General features: G+C 40.5%; 1 protein-coding gene across 5 annotated transcripts in view; it reads right to left on the bottom strand.

The window, feature by feature from the left end:
• The window catches only part of LOC147234953 (dedicator of cytokinesis protein 9-like), a 72,530-nt gene that overhangs the window by 40,705 nt on the left and 17,358 nt on the right, over positions 1-14,467 (bottom strand). For 2 of the 5 annotated variants that reach the window (XM_086145669.1, XM_086145671.1), the window contains exon 1: positions 9,995-10,263. The exons of 1 other annotated variant lie outside the window; for it this stretch is intronic. In XM_086145669.1, coding sequence (XP_086001795.1) covers positions 9,995-10,165 — 171 coding nt within the window. In that variant the 5' untranslated portion in view covers positions 10,166-10,263. Of the gene's footprint in view, positions 1-3,446; positions 3,704-9,994; positions 10,265-14,467 lie in introns of those variants that run through there. 2 more of the 5 variants (XM_086145672.1, XM_086145670.1) reach the window with 2 other exon arrangements.

The raw sequence follows: 14,467 nt of genomic DNA, 5'->3' as shown, positions 1-14,467 counted from the left end.
GGAAGAGAATAATTGTAGTCTTGGACCAAGAATGCACAGTTGAGTATTTAAATCCAAGAATCACTTAAGTATTTATTTGAACATGGATGGTCTGTCTGCACTGAGCCTGATTTATCTACTGTAGCTGCATGGACTGTACCAGTGCGTGCTATCTGTGAGATACACAACGATAAGTCTATCAGGGCTCCATCTGCCGAGAAAATGCATCCACCTCGGTAATGGGAAGGTCTTCATGAGATTATCCCTGCCTGAGTCATGAGTGCTTGACAAGTAAAGTATCACATTCCACATACAAGACAATAATAATGAGACGGCATAAAACCGATATCCAATGCCGTCCGGTGCTCTGTTGGATTTCTACCAAGCGCTGAAGAGCAGATGTGGCCTTCTTACGGGAGGGATTAATGAGCCATAGTGACAAAATGTGTGCCTAATCTATAGATAAACTGTCCGAATGAGCTGCAGAGGCAAAGTAGACGTGAGATAGAGGGTAAGCTTTCAAAAGTTGATTAAACTATGTTTAAACCCTAAAGGGAAGATGATGATACACAGCGGGTACAAAGGAAAAGATATGCTCTTATACAGCCTCTACATGTGACATTTATGGTAACACAAAATATGACAAGTCGTAAAACGAGCACTTTGGAACAGAAACCTGAGGTATTAACATAAAACACGAAACAATCATAGCTAAGGTACAGGATATATCTATAATATATTTTGAATTTCTTTGAATAGGTGCAATAGGTGCAATAATTCTATCCATGCTTTTCCCCCTTCTTTTTATTTCTTAAATTATTAATCTTAATTAATAATGTTATGTATATGATGCGTCGTGCTTTTGCTTCTGGCTGATGGGATGGGACCAGCAGAGGACAATTTACCATTATGAGTGTATTCTTCTATGAAAAGCCCTGACCGCTGCTCGGTTAGGTTGCTATCAGTGGAAACGGAAAGCACTTTTCGCTAAATATTCTGTAGACAGGTGAGGACAAAGCGGATGACAGGGAGATGGCTGTTTCTGTCAAGCAGTTTTAGGCTCCATGTGGCATCAGTTCTGCTTCAGCAGAAATAAATATTACCATATAATCAATAATCACATTCTTAGCAGTGGCTGGAATACCAACATGAACGCATCATTAGTTACATGTGACTTTATCTGGCTTGGTGTATAATCCATTGCTAATCTAGTCTAACTGGACATTCTGCTCTTTTACAGTTTGCAGCATTATTTAAATAAAAAGAAAATCGACAATTTTCAGTTATTAAACTCAATGTTAATGCCAGCCACACACGCTGAAGATGTGAAGCACATAACCTTGAGAGCACTTTTAAGGATGAGGAGGCGGGTTAGACGAACCGAGATGGTGCCACCATGTCTGCAAGCTTCAGCAGAGCAGAGACAAAATCAGTCATTCGCAATCAGCATTTATATCTTAAAAGAAGACTAAGGTCGACTGTAGCAAATTTTTAGGAATTAGGTAATAGTTTGGTCTATTTATAACAGTTACATGAATTGAAGTGTGTGCGTGTATCAAATAACCTGGTGCTTGAGACCAAAGAGACCAGAAAAAGTATTGTAAACACATCTATATTTTCTGCAACTAATGTACAAAATGGCAAAATCACCCTCTACACCCTCTACATTGGACTTACTGGATGGTTTGTGACGGTTATGAAATGAGCAACTTTAGAATGTTAAAAGGAATTGTGCTATCTGGCTCTTTGCTACAGAGATAAAAAAAAACAAAACAAAACCCTGATTAAATTCAAACTGGAAAACGGTCAATTCAGATGATCGACTGACCCCATGATGGGGACGGAGCATTTCCTCTCAGCAGCAATGATTCCTCACTTTCGCTCTTGCTGACTACAGCCGGTATTAAGATGCAGGGTGGCATCGTTTGCTTTTGCTTTCCTAGGACAGGAATGACTGTACAGGAATGTGTGCGGTCAGGAGGTTTTCTATAAAAACAATGTGCATGCAACTTCAAACAGCAGAATCTGCATGCGATTCAACTGCTGCCACTTGCCGCTCTGGTGTCGCAGAGTGCAATTTTAAATAGATTCATTGAAATGTACAGTCATTGGTGTTACAAACAGATGCCTGTAAAATTTTCTTCTCATAAGTATCCACAAAAAAGGACATTGTGTTTTGATAACATCACATGAAGTACAAGTTCCAACAAGGCCTTACACTGGCATAATTTTTTTTTATTTAACCTTAATTTAACCAGGAAAGTCCCATTGAGATTAAAAACCTCTTTTTCAATGGAGCAAAAGAATACTGTTACATTTAAAATGAAAATAAAATTGCATACAAATCATATAAAACAAAACTATAAACGTGAAGTAAGTTCAAAAGAAACTCACAAAGGAGTCATGTAGGTTTGATAAAGCATTGCTGCAACGGCACCTTTTGTCTTTAATAATACTTCTTCATATACATTTAATGACTATTTTGTTTGTTTTGGAACTAAATATCTGGCCGCTGTTTCTTAAAATTGTTGAAATAAAACCCAATAAAACTTAAAAAGGGTTAAAAAAAATAAGAAAAAAAAATACGGAACCAGAATCACTCAGCAGTGCCAGAATCATAACGGGTAAAATCAAACAATAACCGACCCTTGCTGACTATTGTCTCTTTGCGTTCCACTCTGGACTTCCCACACTGCAGGCTCAGTGGGTCAAGGTGGTCAGCCACGCAGTACAAATAGTTCCATGTAAGAAAATGAACAGTCAAGCGAGAGCAGTCATCTCCTCAGCCCACAGCGCTGACCATCAATCCACCGAAATCCCAACTCAACAAATGAAACATTTCAGCATTAAAAAAAAAAAACAGACCACATCATGAGTGTCTACAATGGGCTACAATAAATAAACCACATCTGAGAAGAGCATGAAACCGAAATATATAAAGCCATCCCTTCCGTTCCCCTCTCAGCAGCTGTTTCACCGCAGCTCCCCCTCATCCCATCACTGCACCCACTGACAGCCCCAGACAATGGGGCTGTGTAATGCCTCCTCTCACTGATACACTGAATCTTTTGCTACTGACAGGTTGGGAGGAGGTCAAACCACTGGACATCTTCACATTTAAGAGCAAGGAATTATAACTGTATAACTATCTCTTGCTGCGTAAAGTGTCGGAGAAGCTGATACTGGTACATAAAATCATAAAATTAGCATTGCAGGATTTCAGATAGTGTCCAATGTTCAGTTTTCTAGCTGCGAACATTGCATTTTTTATACGCACGTCAGTGCTGTCGAGGGGGGATGGCATGAGTCAACGGATTCAGATGCTCATGTGACACCTGCTCTGAATCTTTATGACTGAGGTTAAACTTTACAATGCTTGTCACGGAAAGATGAAAAGATTCTGACCGGAGAACTTTTTGAAAATGAGCCCGAATGTTTTTTTTTCTTGAGATTTTTGAAGGACTTACCGCTACCTGTGGCACTGAGTCTACTTCGGTTTCTGCAGTAGACAGGGACCTATACCGCTGAGGACTCTCAATGACAATCTCCTTCTTGAGAACTTTGCTCCCCCTTCCTTGCATGGTCAGTGACTATGGTGAAATATCTCCGAGTATTGAGGCTGTGACAAAACAGCTAGCATATCCGAGGAAAAAAATCCTTGCTCTGGAAAAAAAAAAAAGGAATCTAAGTTTATATTTCTTCCTCACACCCTGCCTTCTCAAAGTGCTCTGTCTGAGAGCCCGGGACTCACACCCAGACAGAGGAGGCCCCTCCTACACTCAGCTGTGCTGCCTGGGGGAGTAAAACACCCACTCATCCACACACACACTCATCCACACACACACATACACACACACACAAATGCTATCTGACCCTGTACCATCCACCTGCACAATTACACAGACGCCAAACAATAGGCAGGCATTCTTCAAGTTGAACTGTCTGCTCGAGGACTGTCCACTCTTTAAGTGAGACAGCGTGTGTGTGTGTGTGCGTGCGTGTGTGTGTGTGTGAAATAAGAGCCGCTTGAATTTCATCAAGAGGAGCCGAGAGAGAGTGATGCAAAAAGCAGAGCAATCCCACCAAATTTCAGCAGCAGATATCGGAAGACAGCAGCCGAGCATCTGCAGACGCGCCGCGTTTAGGAGCAAATCGTCCACAGTGATTTTTCCGCACGGATAACGGGGATACATTGCCAAGTTGAGATCATCAGCTTGAGAAAAAAAAAAATGGACATAACTTCTTAAACTCAAGGTTGATATATAGGGAGCGAACTGTATACTTCCTCATCTGTCGGTGGAGAGGGGTATCGAATTGGTTGGAAATGTTGGAACATTAGTCACCTTGGTTTTTAAAATCGCTGGTCTGGTTCCACTGTATGACTTTAGCTAAGATAGCGACTGTTTGTAATCAAACATTTGAGATCAAGCCCAGCTTCTGTCTTACTGTTTGTTGACGCAACTGCTTGAGGGGCATTCCTACATGATTTAGCCATGGTCGACCCACCTTAGTGTAGGCCAGACCTTACAGATTCCTCAGTGGGCCACAGCAGGGGAGGGTGTTATCTTTTCAAGCCTGTGTCAGTTTAAAACAAGGAGTGATGCCAGGTCAGCTGTCACATGCTCCTGTGGGCCCCACACAGGGATCCTTAAGGTGGTAAAAATCTACAATATCAACCAAATCTTGCCAGTTTGAATAGGCAAATCATAAACAGAAAGAAGGTCTGGCGATACAAAAGAACAACATGTCAATTTTGCGATCATCACAAAGCAATTCCTCTTAAAATCTATCTGTTATCATAGTGAGTTTGAGTTGAGTCACGTTTAAAACAAGATAAACCGCCCCGCTTGCTTTACAAATCAAGGTTTCACGATCCATTTCATGTAGCCTGTAATTCTTTATCTGTTAGCCTGTGAATATACAAGTTACATCCAAATAATTGAAGAGTCTTACTGGTTAAACAACATTGGAATGTATACAATTCGTAAGTAATTCAGTTGTGTTTTCATTAAATGTGATGAATTTGGGCATTTTAAAAGGCAGTCTTGGGCCACATTTACGCATTTCATTCAAAATTAAAGATCACTGGGGCAAAGTAGACGAACAGATACTTCCACCTCTGACCCCGAGACAGACATCGTCACATTGTTCTATCACCATCTCCGTCAAAGGGAGACAACACAATGGTGGAACGTTACATTTCAAAGAAAGACCCTAAAATGGCTATAACTGTATTGTGGGACACTGGATGATCTCACACCTGGCCGACAGTACGCATGTGTAAACAATTGCACAATGTTGACATCGGTGTCCCAGTGTTTTGGCGGAATATGTTTATTGTGGTGATGAGAGTTTGTGTGTCTGAAACCGTTTCCAAAATATAAAGTAAGAACGAACAAATAAAGTGCTGTGTGTTTTCATTTTAAGACGCGCTTACATTACAGTTAAGCAAGCTCAAACAAGTTTGCCTCTAACTTTTTACTTTGCTTAAAATGTTCAGCTATGAGAGCAGTGTTAGTGCAAGGCATCAGTATTAACGATTGGGGAATAACATTTATACCAAGCGGCTGTACAAGGAAGTTTTATTGTTTATTTTACTTTTGAAAAATAAAAATGGCTGCAATGCCTCAGAAGTGCACTCTCCCTATAGGCCAGCGGGGGTGACTTTGCATATTGCAGACACCAACCCATGGAAAGGAGAGTTAGGAAAGTTACCATCATGGTTGAATTATTCTTGTTATTCTTGTTATTCTGTGTTAAAAATATGAAAACAATTTAGGAATGATTGTGATCATTTCATATATGTTAAAAGAAAGCTTTTGGACAGGTCTCTAGCAGGTAGTGTCACCATGATTTAACCCCATACCATCTTCGATTCTGATGTGTGTGGTATTTTTCCCAAATTTTCAATAACAGTTTCACCATGTGCATTATTGCTCTTTGGATTAAATAGGATTTTTCCCAAAAATAATTACTTTAGTTAAGGATTGGGGTGTAAAGACATTGGCGCTGTTTGAAAATAGAAAAGCAGAGGTAAATCAAAGGGTCATTGCAGACTATTCACAGAATATTTAATGTGCATCAACTTTTGCTCCTGCTATTTCTATTGAATTATTATTGGTATTGTAATGTTTAAATGGCTCATTCACATTTGTGACGCAAATAACTCACCTTTTCTCTCAGTCTGTCTCTGAAACAATGTAGCTGTCAGGACCATGCAACGTCACCCAGAGCTATCATACTGTAACTCTCATTCTGAATAGAACTACAGCTGCACTCGATTACGTAACAAGGACCTGATGCAAACGCCAGACCTTCCCAATACGAATCATAGCAAAACAGGGTGTAACCTGGAATGTAACAAAACACAGCCCACCCCGAACCGCCCCTCAGCAATCCCCAACCCATCAGGCTGTTTTCAAGTTTTCCAAAAATGAGTTTTTACTATGCACGCGACAATGACAACATGTCACGTCCTACTGTGTTAACAGAATCACTTGGGACGTAGAGACACAATGGCCACTAAAAATAACAGGATGTCACTGATTGCAAGATCTGCTTGTACTCAATTAGTACTATAAGTGGCAAATATTTACAGCAATAGCTCAAAGAAGACTTAAATGCACCCTCAGGGCGGCACGGGCCGGTGTCTCCTCGAGCCGGTCCCAAGCCCGGATAAATGCAGAGGGTTGGGTCAGGAAAGGCAAAAAGAAGAAGAAGCTCAAGAAAGACTTAATCAGATGAATATACATATTAAAGTATGTTAAGAGAAATTATTGATCCAAACTGGGTTTAAATGCACCAGCAAACGCAAATAATAAAACACTGCTGTTGCCAGATTGTCTTTTAATTATAGGAGTGCGGGAGATAATTGTCCTGTGTATTAGTTTGCAAGTGGATGCATGCACAGGCGCACACACACAGCCTTGATTTGAACTTAAGAGTAACTCCAGGATGGCTACAAACTCTCAAAAAAGTATCTAGCCGATCACAAGGCAGGGTTGACTGTAAATCTCGAATACTCCACACTGTGTGGATGGAAATGCACTGGTTGTCTGTGTGCCGGTAATCCCAATATGTGTGTAATGTTTGATAACTATGAACTACATCTATACATCTATGTGTACTCAATTTTTTTACCACGTTGCCATTTTTATTGTTATTTTGTTTCTAAATCTGTATTTTGTGTATATGTTTATGTCTGTATGGTGTCCTTGAGTGTCAAGTAAGGCTCCTTAAATGAAATGTATTATCATCATCATCATTATATTCGGTATGTCGGTCACAAACCTCAGCCTCTGCTGAAATGAATATGCACTTGTGAAAGTGTGACAGATCCACATTAACCATACTGATGCTGCTGACAAACAGGTCGCATTTTAAAAGTTACATTTAGTCTGACGTCTTAAACACTGAAATCGAGATCTTGCTCCCTCTCCTCCTCCTCAGACTTGGTATTACTGATATTTTATCTTTCACTATGATAAGGCCCAGGCGAAAAAAAAAATTGTGAAAATTATAATCTCAACAGCAATGACATGGTAAAATGCCAAACAAAACACAGGATGATTATCTTTTTTTATAGGCAGCTATTCTACCCTGGTGGCTGGGCTGGATGGTGGTGGTGTAGAAAATGAAAAAGCAGGAAAATCAATCTCACTTGAAAGTAAGGTTCAGCTATTTCATAGACAATGAGAGAGAAATAATTGGTGAAATAGGTCATTAAATTCTTTTAAGACATGAGATAAAGAGTAGTGTAAGAATTAACCAAAGATTTATAGAGCTCAAGATATAAATAAGCTACCAATACATGTGATTGTTTTGAATATTAATCAAATGAAATGTACAGTCCTGAGATAATTGAATACAAAAAGCTTTACCCGTTTTAAACATGGATGAAGAAAAAGCATTTTTTAGATTACTGAATGTAAAATGGATTTAATCTGTGCCTAATTTCTGGCTGATAACGCTCAGAGCTTTGCAGATATTTCATCCACTCCCTGACACGAAGAGCATAATCGATTAATTAGAAATGGTTCATTGGGACCAATGGAGGAGGAAATCATTCCTCCCAAAACACCAGATGAAAGCTGCTTTTATCTGCAATCAAGACGACGTCAACGCTTTCTTTCCCAGCGACAACATTCCTTGGACAGAACTAGCAGCGGCCCCAGTCTTTTCTTTTCAGTATTATTGTTTCTGGCCTTTCACTGAACTTCGGGAAGGAAGTTGATGGCCCACAAATGCTATCCATCATCTTGAAACGTTTTTGAATTACAACAGCATACTTTTTAGTATGCAAATCAGATCATTTTGGAAAGCGTGTCCGAGGGAGAACAAAACTCCACAAAGAGATGCAAGGGCAATCTGTTGTAAAATAGTGCAATAATATTAGCAAAGCATGCCTTATAGTTTCCGGAGATGATGTAAGATCAGCCTCCCACCAGACAACTCTGTATGTAAACTGTTTGAGTACTTTCTTTGTGTGTGTGTGTGTGTGTCTATGTGTACAAGCATGTGTGTCTTTTCAACACACCATTTCTGTTTTCCAGTTCCATGAATAATATTCCACTGCAATCAGAGGGAATTAAAGGGCAGGCCTAATGGTGTGCAGCTTCTTATAATCAAGACTAATGGATTGTAAAGGTGTAGAGTGATGAATATGAACGAAAAGCACATTATCCCCCGTACGGGAAGTGCAGATGCATTATGTGGCAGTCACACAGCCCAGTGATGAGACAATGCAAAAAAAAAAAAAAAAAAAAAAGTTACATCCCACTCACTTCCAACTATTGATTATTGAGACAGCCAAATGCTGACAGAGGATTAATTGACCCCATCCGGATAAGACCATCCCGTAGCTCAGAGACACCACTGTGCCCTTGACCTAATTCCTTGCTCTTAGCCACGGCCACAGTCACTCAGCTTTCTGCAGTGAATGTGATGAACCATCAAGGGAAAGGAGCACACAGAAAGGCGCGTGTGTGCGTGTAAGTGTGTGCACGCACACAAACACACACACACACACACGCACTAGTGAGTAAACAGAAACACTAAGGGCGAGACAAGCTGGTACGGAGCAGCAGAAGCACTGCCAAGCCCTCTGGTTCGCAGCTCAAGAGTGGTGATTGATTTCCAGCAGACACAGAGCTCACTGTCGTCCCCCACCACCACCATCACCCTCCTCGCCCACCCCCACACCATCCTCACAGTCATCCAGCCTACAGAGGCTCTAACCATGCAGTGCTTAGTGAGAGTAAAGATCCCAGCCCTTCTACTGCCCTACATTTTATGCACTCATGGATAAATATTAACATGGTGTTGTGGCTGCGTTTGCAAATTAGTTAGCACGTAGCAGTTATAATGAAGTTGAATTACAGCAGTACATGTAGTTTTGTGGCGTTAGTATTTCCTGTGTAAATCGTTGCACTCGGCAGATCTGCATGCACCCACGCTCGTGTTACTACAACCTAAATCATTCATCGTCTTCGTGCTCCGCATTTCCCGTTTCTTCACAGAAGAAATCGAGGATAGAATGCAGCATTGATGATTTGCATTGCAAATCCAATTAAGCAGCCCACTCTGATGCTACGAGGTTTAAAGACAAGCACACAAACATACTCGAGCCATAACTTTGGAATTAATAGCATGTTAATGAAGGGCTATCAATGGAATACATATATTTATCCCATTTTATTGGATTAAGCTTGATTTCTGGTGAGTTTTTTTTCTCTTGCATGGGAGAAATGGACAAATACTCGTTTGGACAAGATATATAAGGTTGCTTGAAATACATGCAGGTTTAAAAGGACATTTTGACAGTAAAGGTAATCTTCAAAAAATAATAATAATAAAAGTTTTCAGTGCGTAGAAAAGTATCACTTGAATGATAAACAATTGCTGTTCCTGCTGTAATGCTCTGTATGAGCACGTATGAAGTTCATGTTAAATTGTGGCACAATATGTAAACACACTGCATGCAAACATGTACACACAAATACAGAAACACACACACCTTAAGTACTCTCTGTGCTGGTAACACGCGGGACTCTCTCAAACTGAGTGCTCGCTCAATCTCAGACGGCCCAATAGGCTCAGCTGCTCCCTTACAGATGTAGCCACTACAGTTCCTCTCTAAGACAGTCCGCAGCCCGTCGTACACAACTGTGCTGGTGGTGCACCCCATTCCTCCAGGTCCAAACAGGCATCAAGTCAGGAGAGCCTGGAAGTGACCCACTTTGTTCGACCGTCTTCCTCTTTCTTTTCGGTCCATGATTTGACCCAAAAAAAAAATCCACCGCCTCTGACTTGAAGAGAGTGAGCGCTGTTGTCCTCGGAACTAGATCCAGAAAGGACAGCCAAAGCGGACAAGCGGCGCAAGACTTGAGCAGACAAAACGAGTCCCGGTGTAATGCCAAGCTGCCTCCGTCAGTGTACGCAGGAATGCCTCAGTCAGCAGACGAGATGCAGGGACTGAGCAACGTAGAGTGGAGAACCAGGGATGGGAGGGATGGAGGATGCTGTGCGAGCTCTGCTGCAGCTTCAACCAATACTAGGCTTTTGTGCAAATGTGCATCTGTCTCTCTTACTTAGTCACTTTTCATTCTGCCCTGTAGCAGCTCTCCGTATTTCTACTGATATTTTTTTTTTTTTTTTTTTGTAATTCCACATTTTCTTCTAATCTAACTGCTTTACACTATCAAAAGGGATTTCTCTTTAAGCCACATGACAAAATATGAAATAAATGGGTCAGAGAGAGAATTTGCTTCCATGAACAGCAATATGGCTGAATGCTTATTTAGTTCAGTGGAAAAACCAGAGCCAACAGCAGAACTGAATTGGAATCTCATTGAAGAGATACTATATATAAAACAGGAGTCACCAGTCCAAGTTTACTAATCCAGTATGAGCATGAATTAAATTTCAATCATAGAGTGAACAATCCACAGTTTAGATAAGAATTAACAAAATAATGTTGGGATTATTAAACATCCAACTCTCGTGGGAACCACATGACTTGCGTTAAAAAAAAATTGTTTATAAAACATACCAAAGACATGGGAGGGTTTTTATCTTTTCTGCCAAGACATCAAATAGGGAGTTTTCTTCTTACAAAAGATTAGCTGCTGCTTGATCACACAGCGGCCGTCCTGCCAAGTACACAGATATATCGAGAGGAACACAATTTGATCATACACAAGCTTTTGAAATGCCAGGGAATTATTCAGCGACCAGCATGACCTTTGATTAAAATGTCCCTGTGCAGTGCAGAGAGACAGAAATCAAAGCAGGGAAGTGGTAAATTTTTACAAAATTACAAAAAAAAAAAAAAAAAAAAGAAAATGAAATGTGAAACAGCTGGAAAAATCAATTCTCCTCCCTAAACAGGCTTTCATTGTTCTTATATGCTAGGTTTAAATTTGCAAAAAAACACCCACATTCAGGGTTGTGCTTATAATAACATACTACTTGAGGGTAAAAATACTGTTTCACATCCTGATTGTGAGGAAAGTGTTTGAGGGCAGTTTTCGTCGATGTTTATCTATCTCTGTGCCGTCCTGCCGTTCAGTGGCAAAACACACAGAACCAGAATAGGGAAAAAAAACAACAACAAATAACTGCTAAAAACAAAAAAGTAAACAGTCAATATGGAAATCAGGACGTCAGGTCTGATTAATCGATCATTAATTAACCGCTAACCAGTCCCATTGTCAAGTTGAATAACATGTGATAGCTGCTTTCCTTGCAGTCTGAGTCTGATGACGGGAGCCGATTGCCTTTGGGTGACAAAGATAAATAACAAGTCTAGCAGCCGCTCAGCGTCTGACTGCTTACGCCGATGGCTATTGGAGGGTTTGAATCCCAATGATAATTATTTATCTGGACTTATTTCAGTTTTTTCCTAAATGAATGAAAAATTTTTAAAAAAAGGCAAAATCAGCTGGTTATATTTAGACAACTCTCAGTCTGATTTGATTGGTGTAATGCAGCCGGTTATCTCACCTCTTAATTTTGCACACTCATGTAGAGCCATCTGAAGAGGTTGAAGTCCAACCTCACATCCGAACGGTGCATCAAGTCACCAATGCTTGTGCACATTTCTGCCTGCTGCTGAGTTAATATTTCAGTGGTGCTTGACACACTGAACTACATTCGACTGAACATCAACATAAGCTGCCTGGAGCGAAAGCAGCTGAGCCAGTAGACGAGCGGATCCTTTGAGAAAGATAGAGGGACTGGCGGAGGAAACCAACACTGTTTGTAAAAGTGATAGAAGTGTGTCTGTCTCTTTAGACAAGTGTCCACTTCCTCACTATGGCTCAGTTTGGATCGGATTTAAGAATGTGTAGTTGCTGATCTGATTAAGTGGCACACGAAAAAACAGAGGTGTGAACAGTAACTGAATTAACGCGACATAAAGTGTGAATACAAGATATGAATAGGGACAGCGGCATGGTACAATTGAACTTTGCACAAAACAATCGATACCTTTCTATACAGCAATAACAGCCTTGTTTTAAGAAGCATATTTCTCAGAAAATAATTTCAATGTTGTGCAAGTCTGATTGAAAATTCTCTTAAGACAAACAGTTCTCATATCTACTCCTACTGTAATACGTATTGTGCAAGTACAAGTTGAAGTTAGTGTGACACAACCGGACAATAGAACAGGCTTTACGCACACAGTGTTGACGTGTCACATGTGATGATTGAAAATCATTTGCCCCAAGGACACAGATGGTTCTTGTGCTGTAACAACATTTGTGCAACAATGTACTGTACTGAGGCAGTAACACAACACCACTGAGAGCACTGTAAAAAATAACCTAGTCCTTTTATATCACAATACTTACTATTAATACTACGAGCTGAGTTTTTAACTGGCTATACTGCTTGTAAAAGACCCCATTAGGATTTCTTGTAAGTTATATATAACGTGATGTGTTCATTATAATCAAAGCACCACAGACAATAAACATGGATGCAGTATGCGAAGCCTGCACTCACTCACTGGCCAGAGGGAGGTGATACCAACTGACACTACAACATAGACGCAAAACATATTTAAAAATAAAACCCTCTTGACACTAGTTGGAAATTTCACCATTTCCGTTTCTTTTTAGAGAAATAATATCAGTCTCAGATGAACACATGCTTTAAAATGTGGTGACTTTGTGACTTGCTACAAGGCACGATTGAATTATGGATGGAGGCACGGATACATCTGGTCTTAGAACGCCAATATGACACTTCTAAATGGAAAGATTAAAAATGGTTTGCATAACAATTGGGCAATATCTTGTGCCTATGCCTGCATTTTTGTAAAGTGTATCATAGTAATTGCTACTACTGCTGTGTCCCCGCCAAATCTTCTGTTCTTGTACACGGTTACACATCCCAACATCCTCTTAAGTGGATATATTATTAATGCCAGGACAGGAGACTGCTGATTCATTATGACTGACATGGTTCCTTTCAACAGCCTGCAGCCTCTTCTGAAGTAGTGATTGAAAGCGAGCTTTTTCTGTCCAAACCGTACTTTTCTACTCAATTGACCAATTACTACCATGCGGTTTCCGCCTGAAAAACATAACAAAGCACAGCAAAGCCCGAGGTGGTAAATGCTACACGTGTGTAGCCAACAAATGGAGTACTACGGTAGCCACTAGCAGGACATACTTGGACTGAGTCAGCCATTCTAAATCTAAAGCTTAAGCCCTTGGCAAAGCAAGAGCGAAGAATAGGTGAATTGGAGTGTGTTAAGACCCAGCACGGTGCTATCTGTGGACACTCCGGTGTGAACGTCTTCTGTGGGAAGCGTGAGCTGTGACTGTCCATATGGCACCGCTGTGCTCAAATGTGCAGCGGCTGTTGCAGAGATAAGGGCCGCGCTAAAATGCCGATGGCCGAATGGCGCTGGAACGGATTACTGCAACAAGGTTTATCCACTCAGTTTGCTCTGATAGGAGAAGAAACGTGGCTATTGAACCCACACATTTGAGGCTTTACGAGATGATATTTGGTATTTTGGCAAAGTATATCATTGTCTGGTAACAGGCGATTAATTGCTTTGGTTCAAATCTTATTTTATAAACCTCAGTCCATCTCTGAAAATTTATGATATGAGTTATCAGATAGGCATTTATCTTTTATAATTTTATATTTCAGTAAAAACATGCCACTATTGGATGACAGTGTGGTTTCCCATTGGTTAAGAATGTTTTGTTAGGGTTTGCCTATATTCTACTGGCCTATAAATAAGGGCTTAGTCAGGGGAAATAGCATGCGAAGGCGCCCCACCGTCGCTGCAGCATGAAAAACAGAAACATAAACAGGAAATTGAAACTGAAACTTCTGCATGAAAATAAACTATTACTTTTGAGAAAGTGTTATCGTACCAAAAGCAGTTGTGTCAAAATGCAGTAGGAACTGCGACAACAGTCTGAAGTCATGGAATAGACGACACAAATGGCGGCTGCTCTTGACC

Source organism: Fistularia commersonii, chromosome 4 (assembly GCF_037954325.1).
Source record: "Fistularia commersonii isolate RoL2024-O1a breed Wild chromosome 4, RoL_Fcom_v1.0, whole genome shotgun sequence".
In the NCBI taxonomy this organism is placed as follows: Eukaryota; Metazoa; Chordata; class Actinopteri; order Syngnathiformes; family Fistulariidae; genus Fistularia; species Fistularia commersonii.
This window is presented reverse-complemented; position numbering and strand designations above follow the sequence as displayed.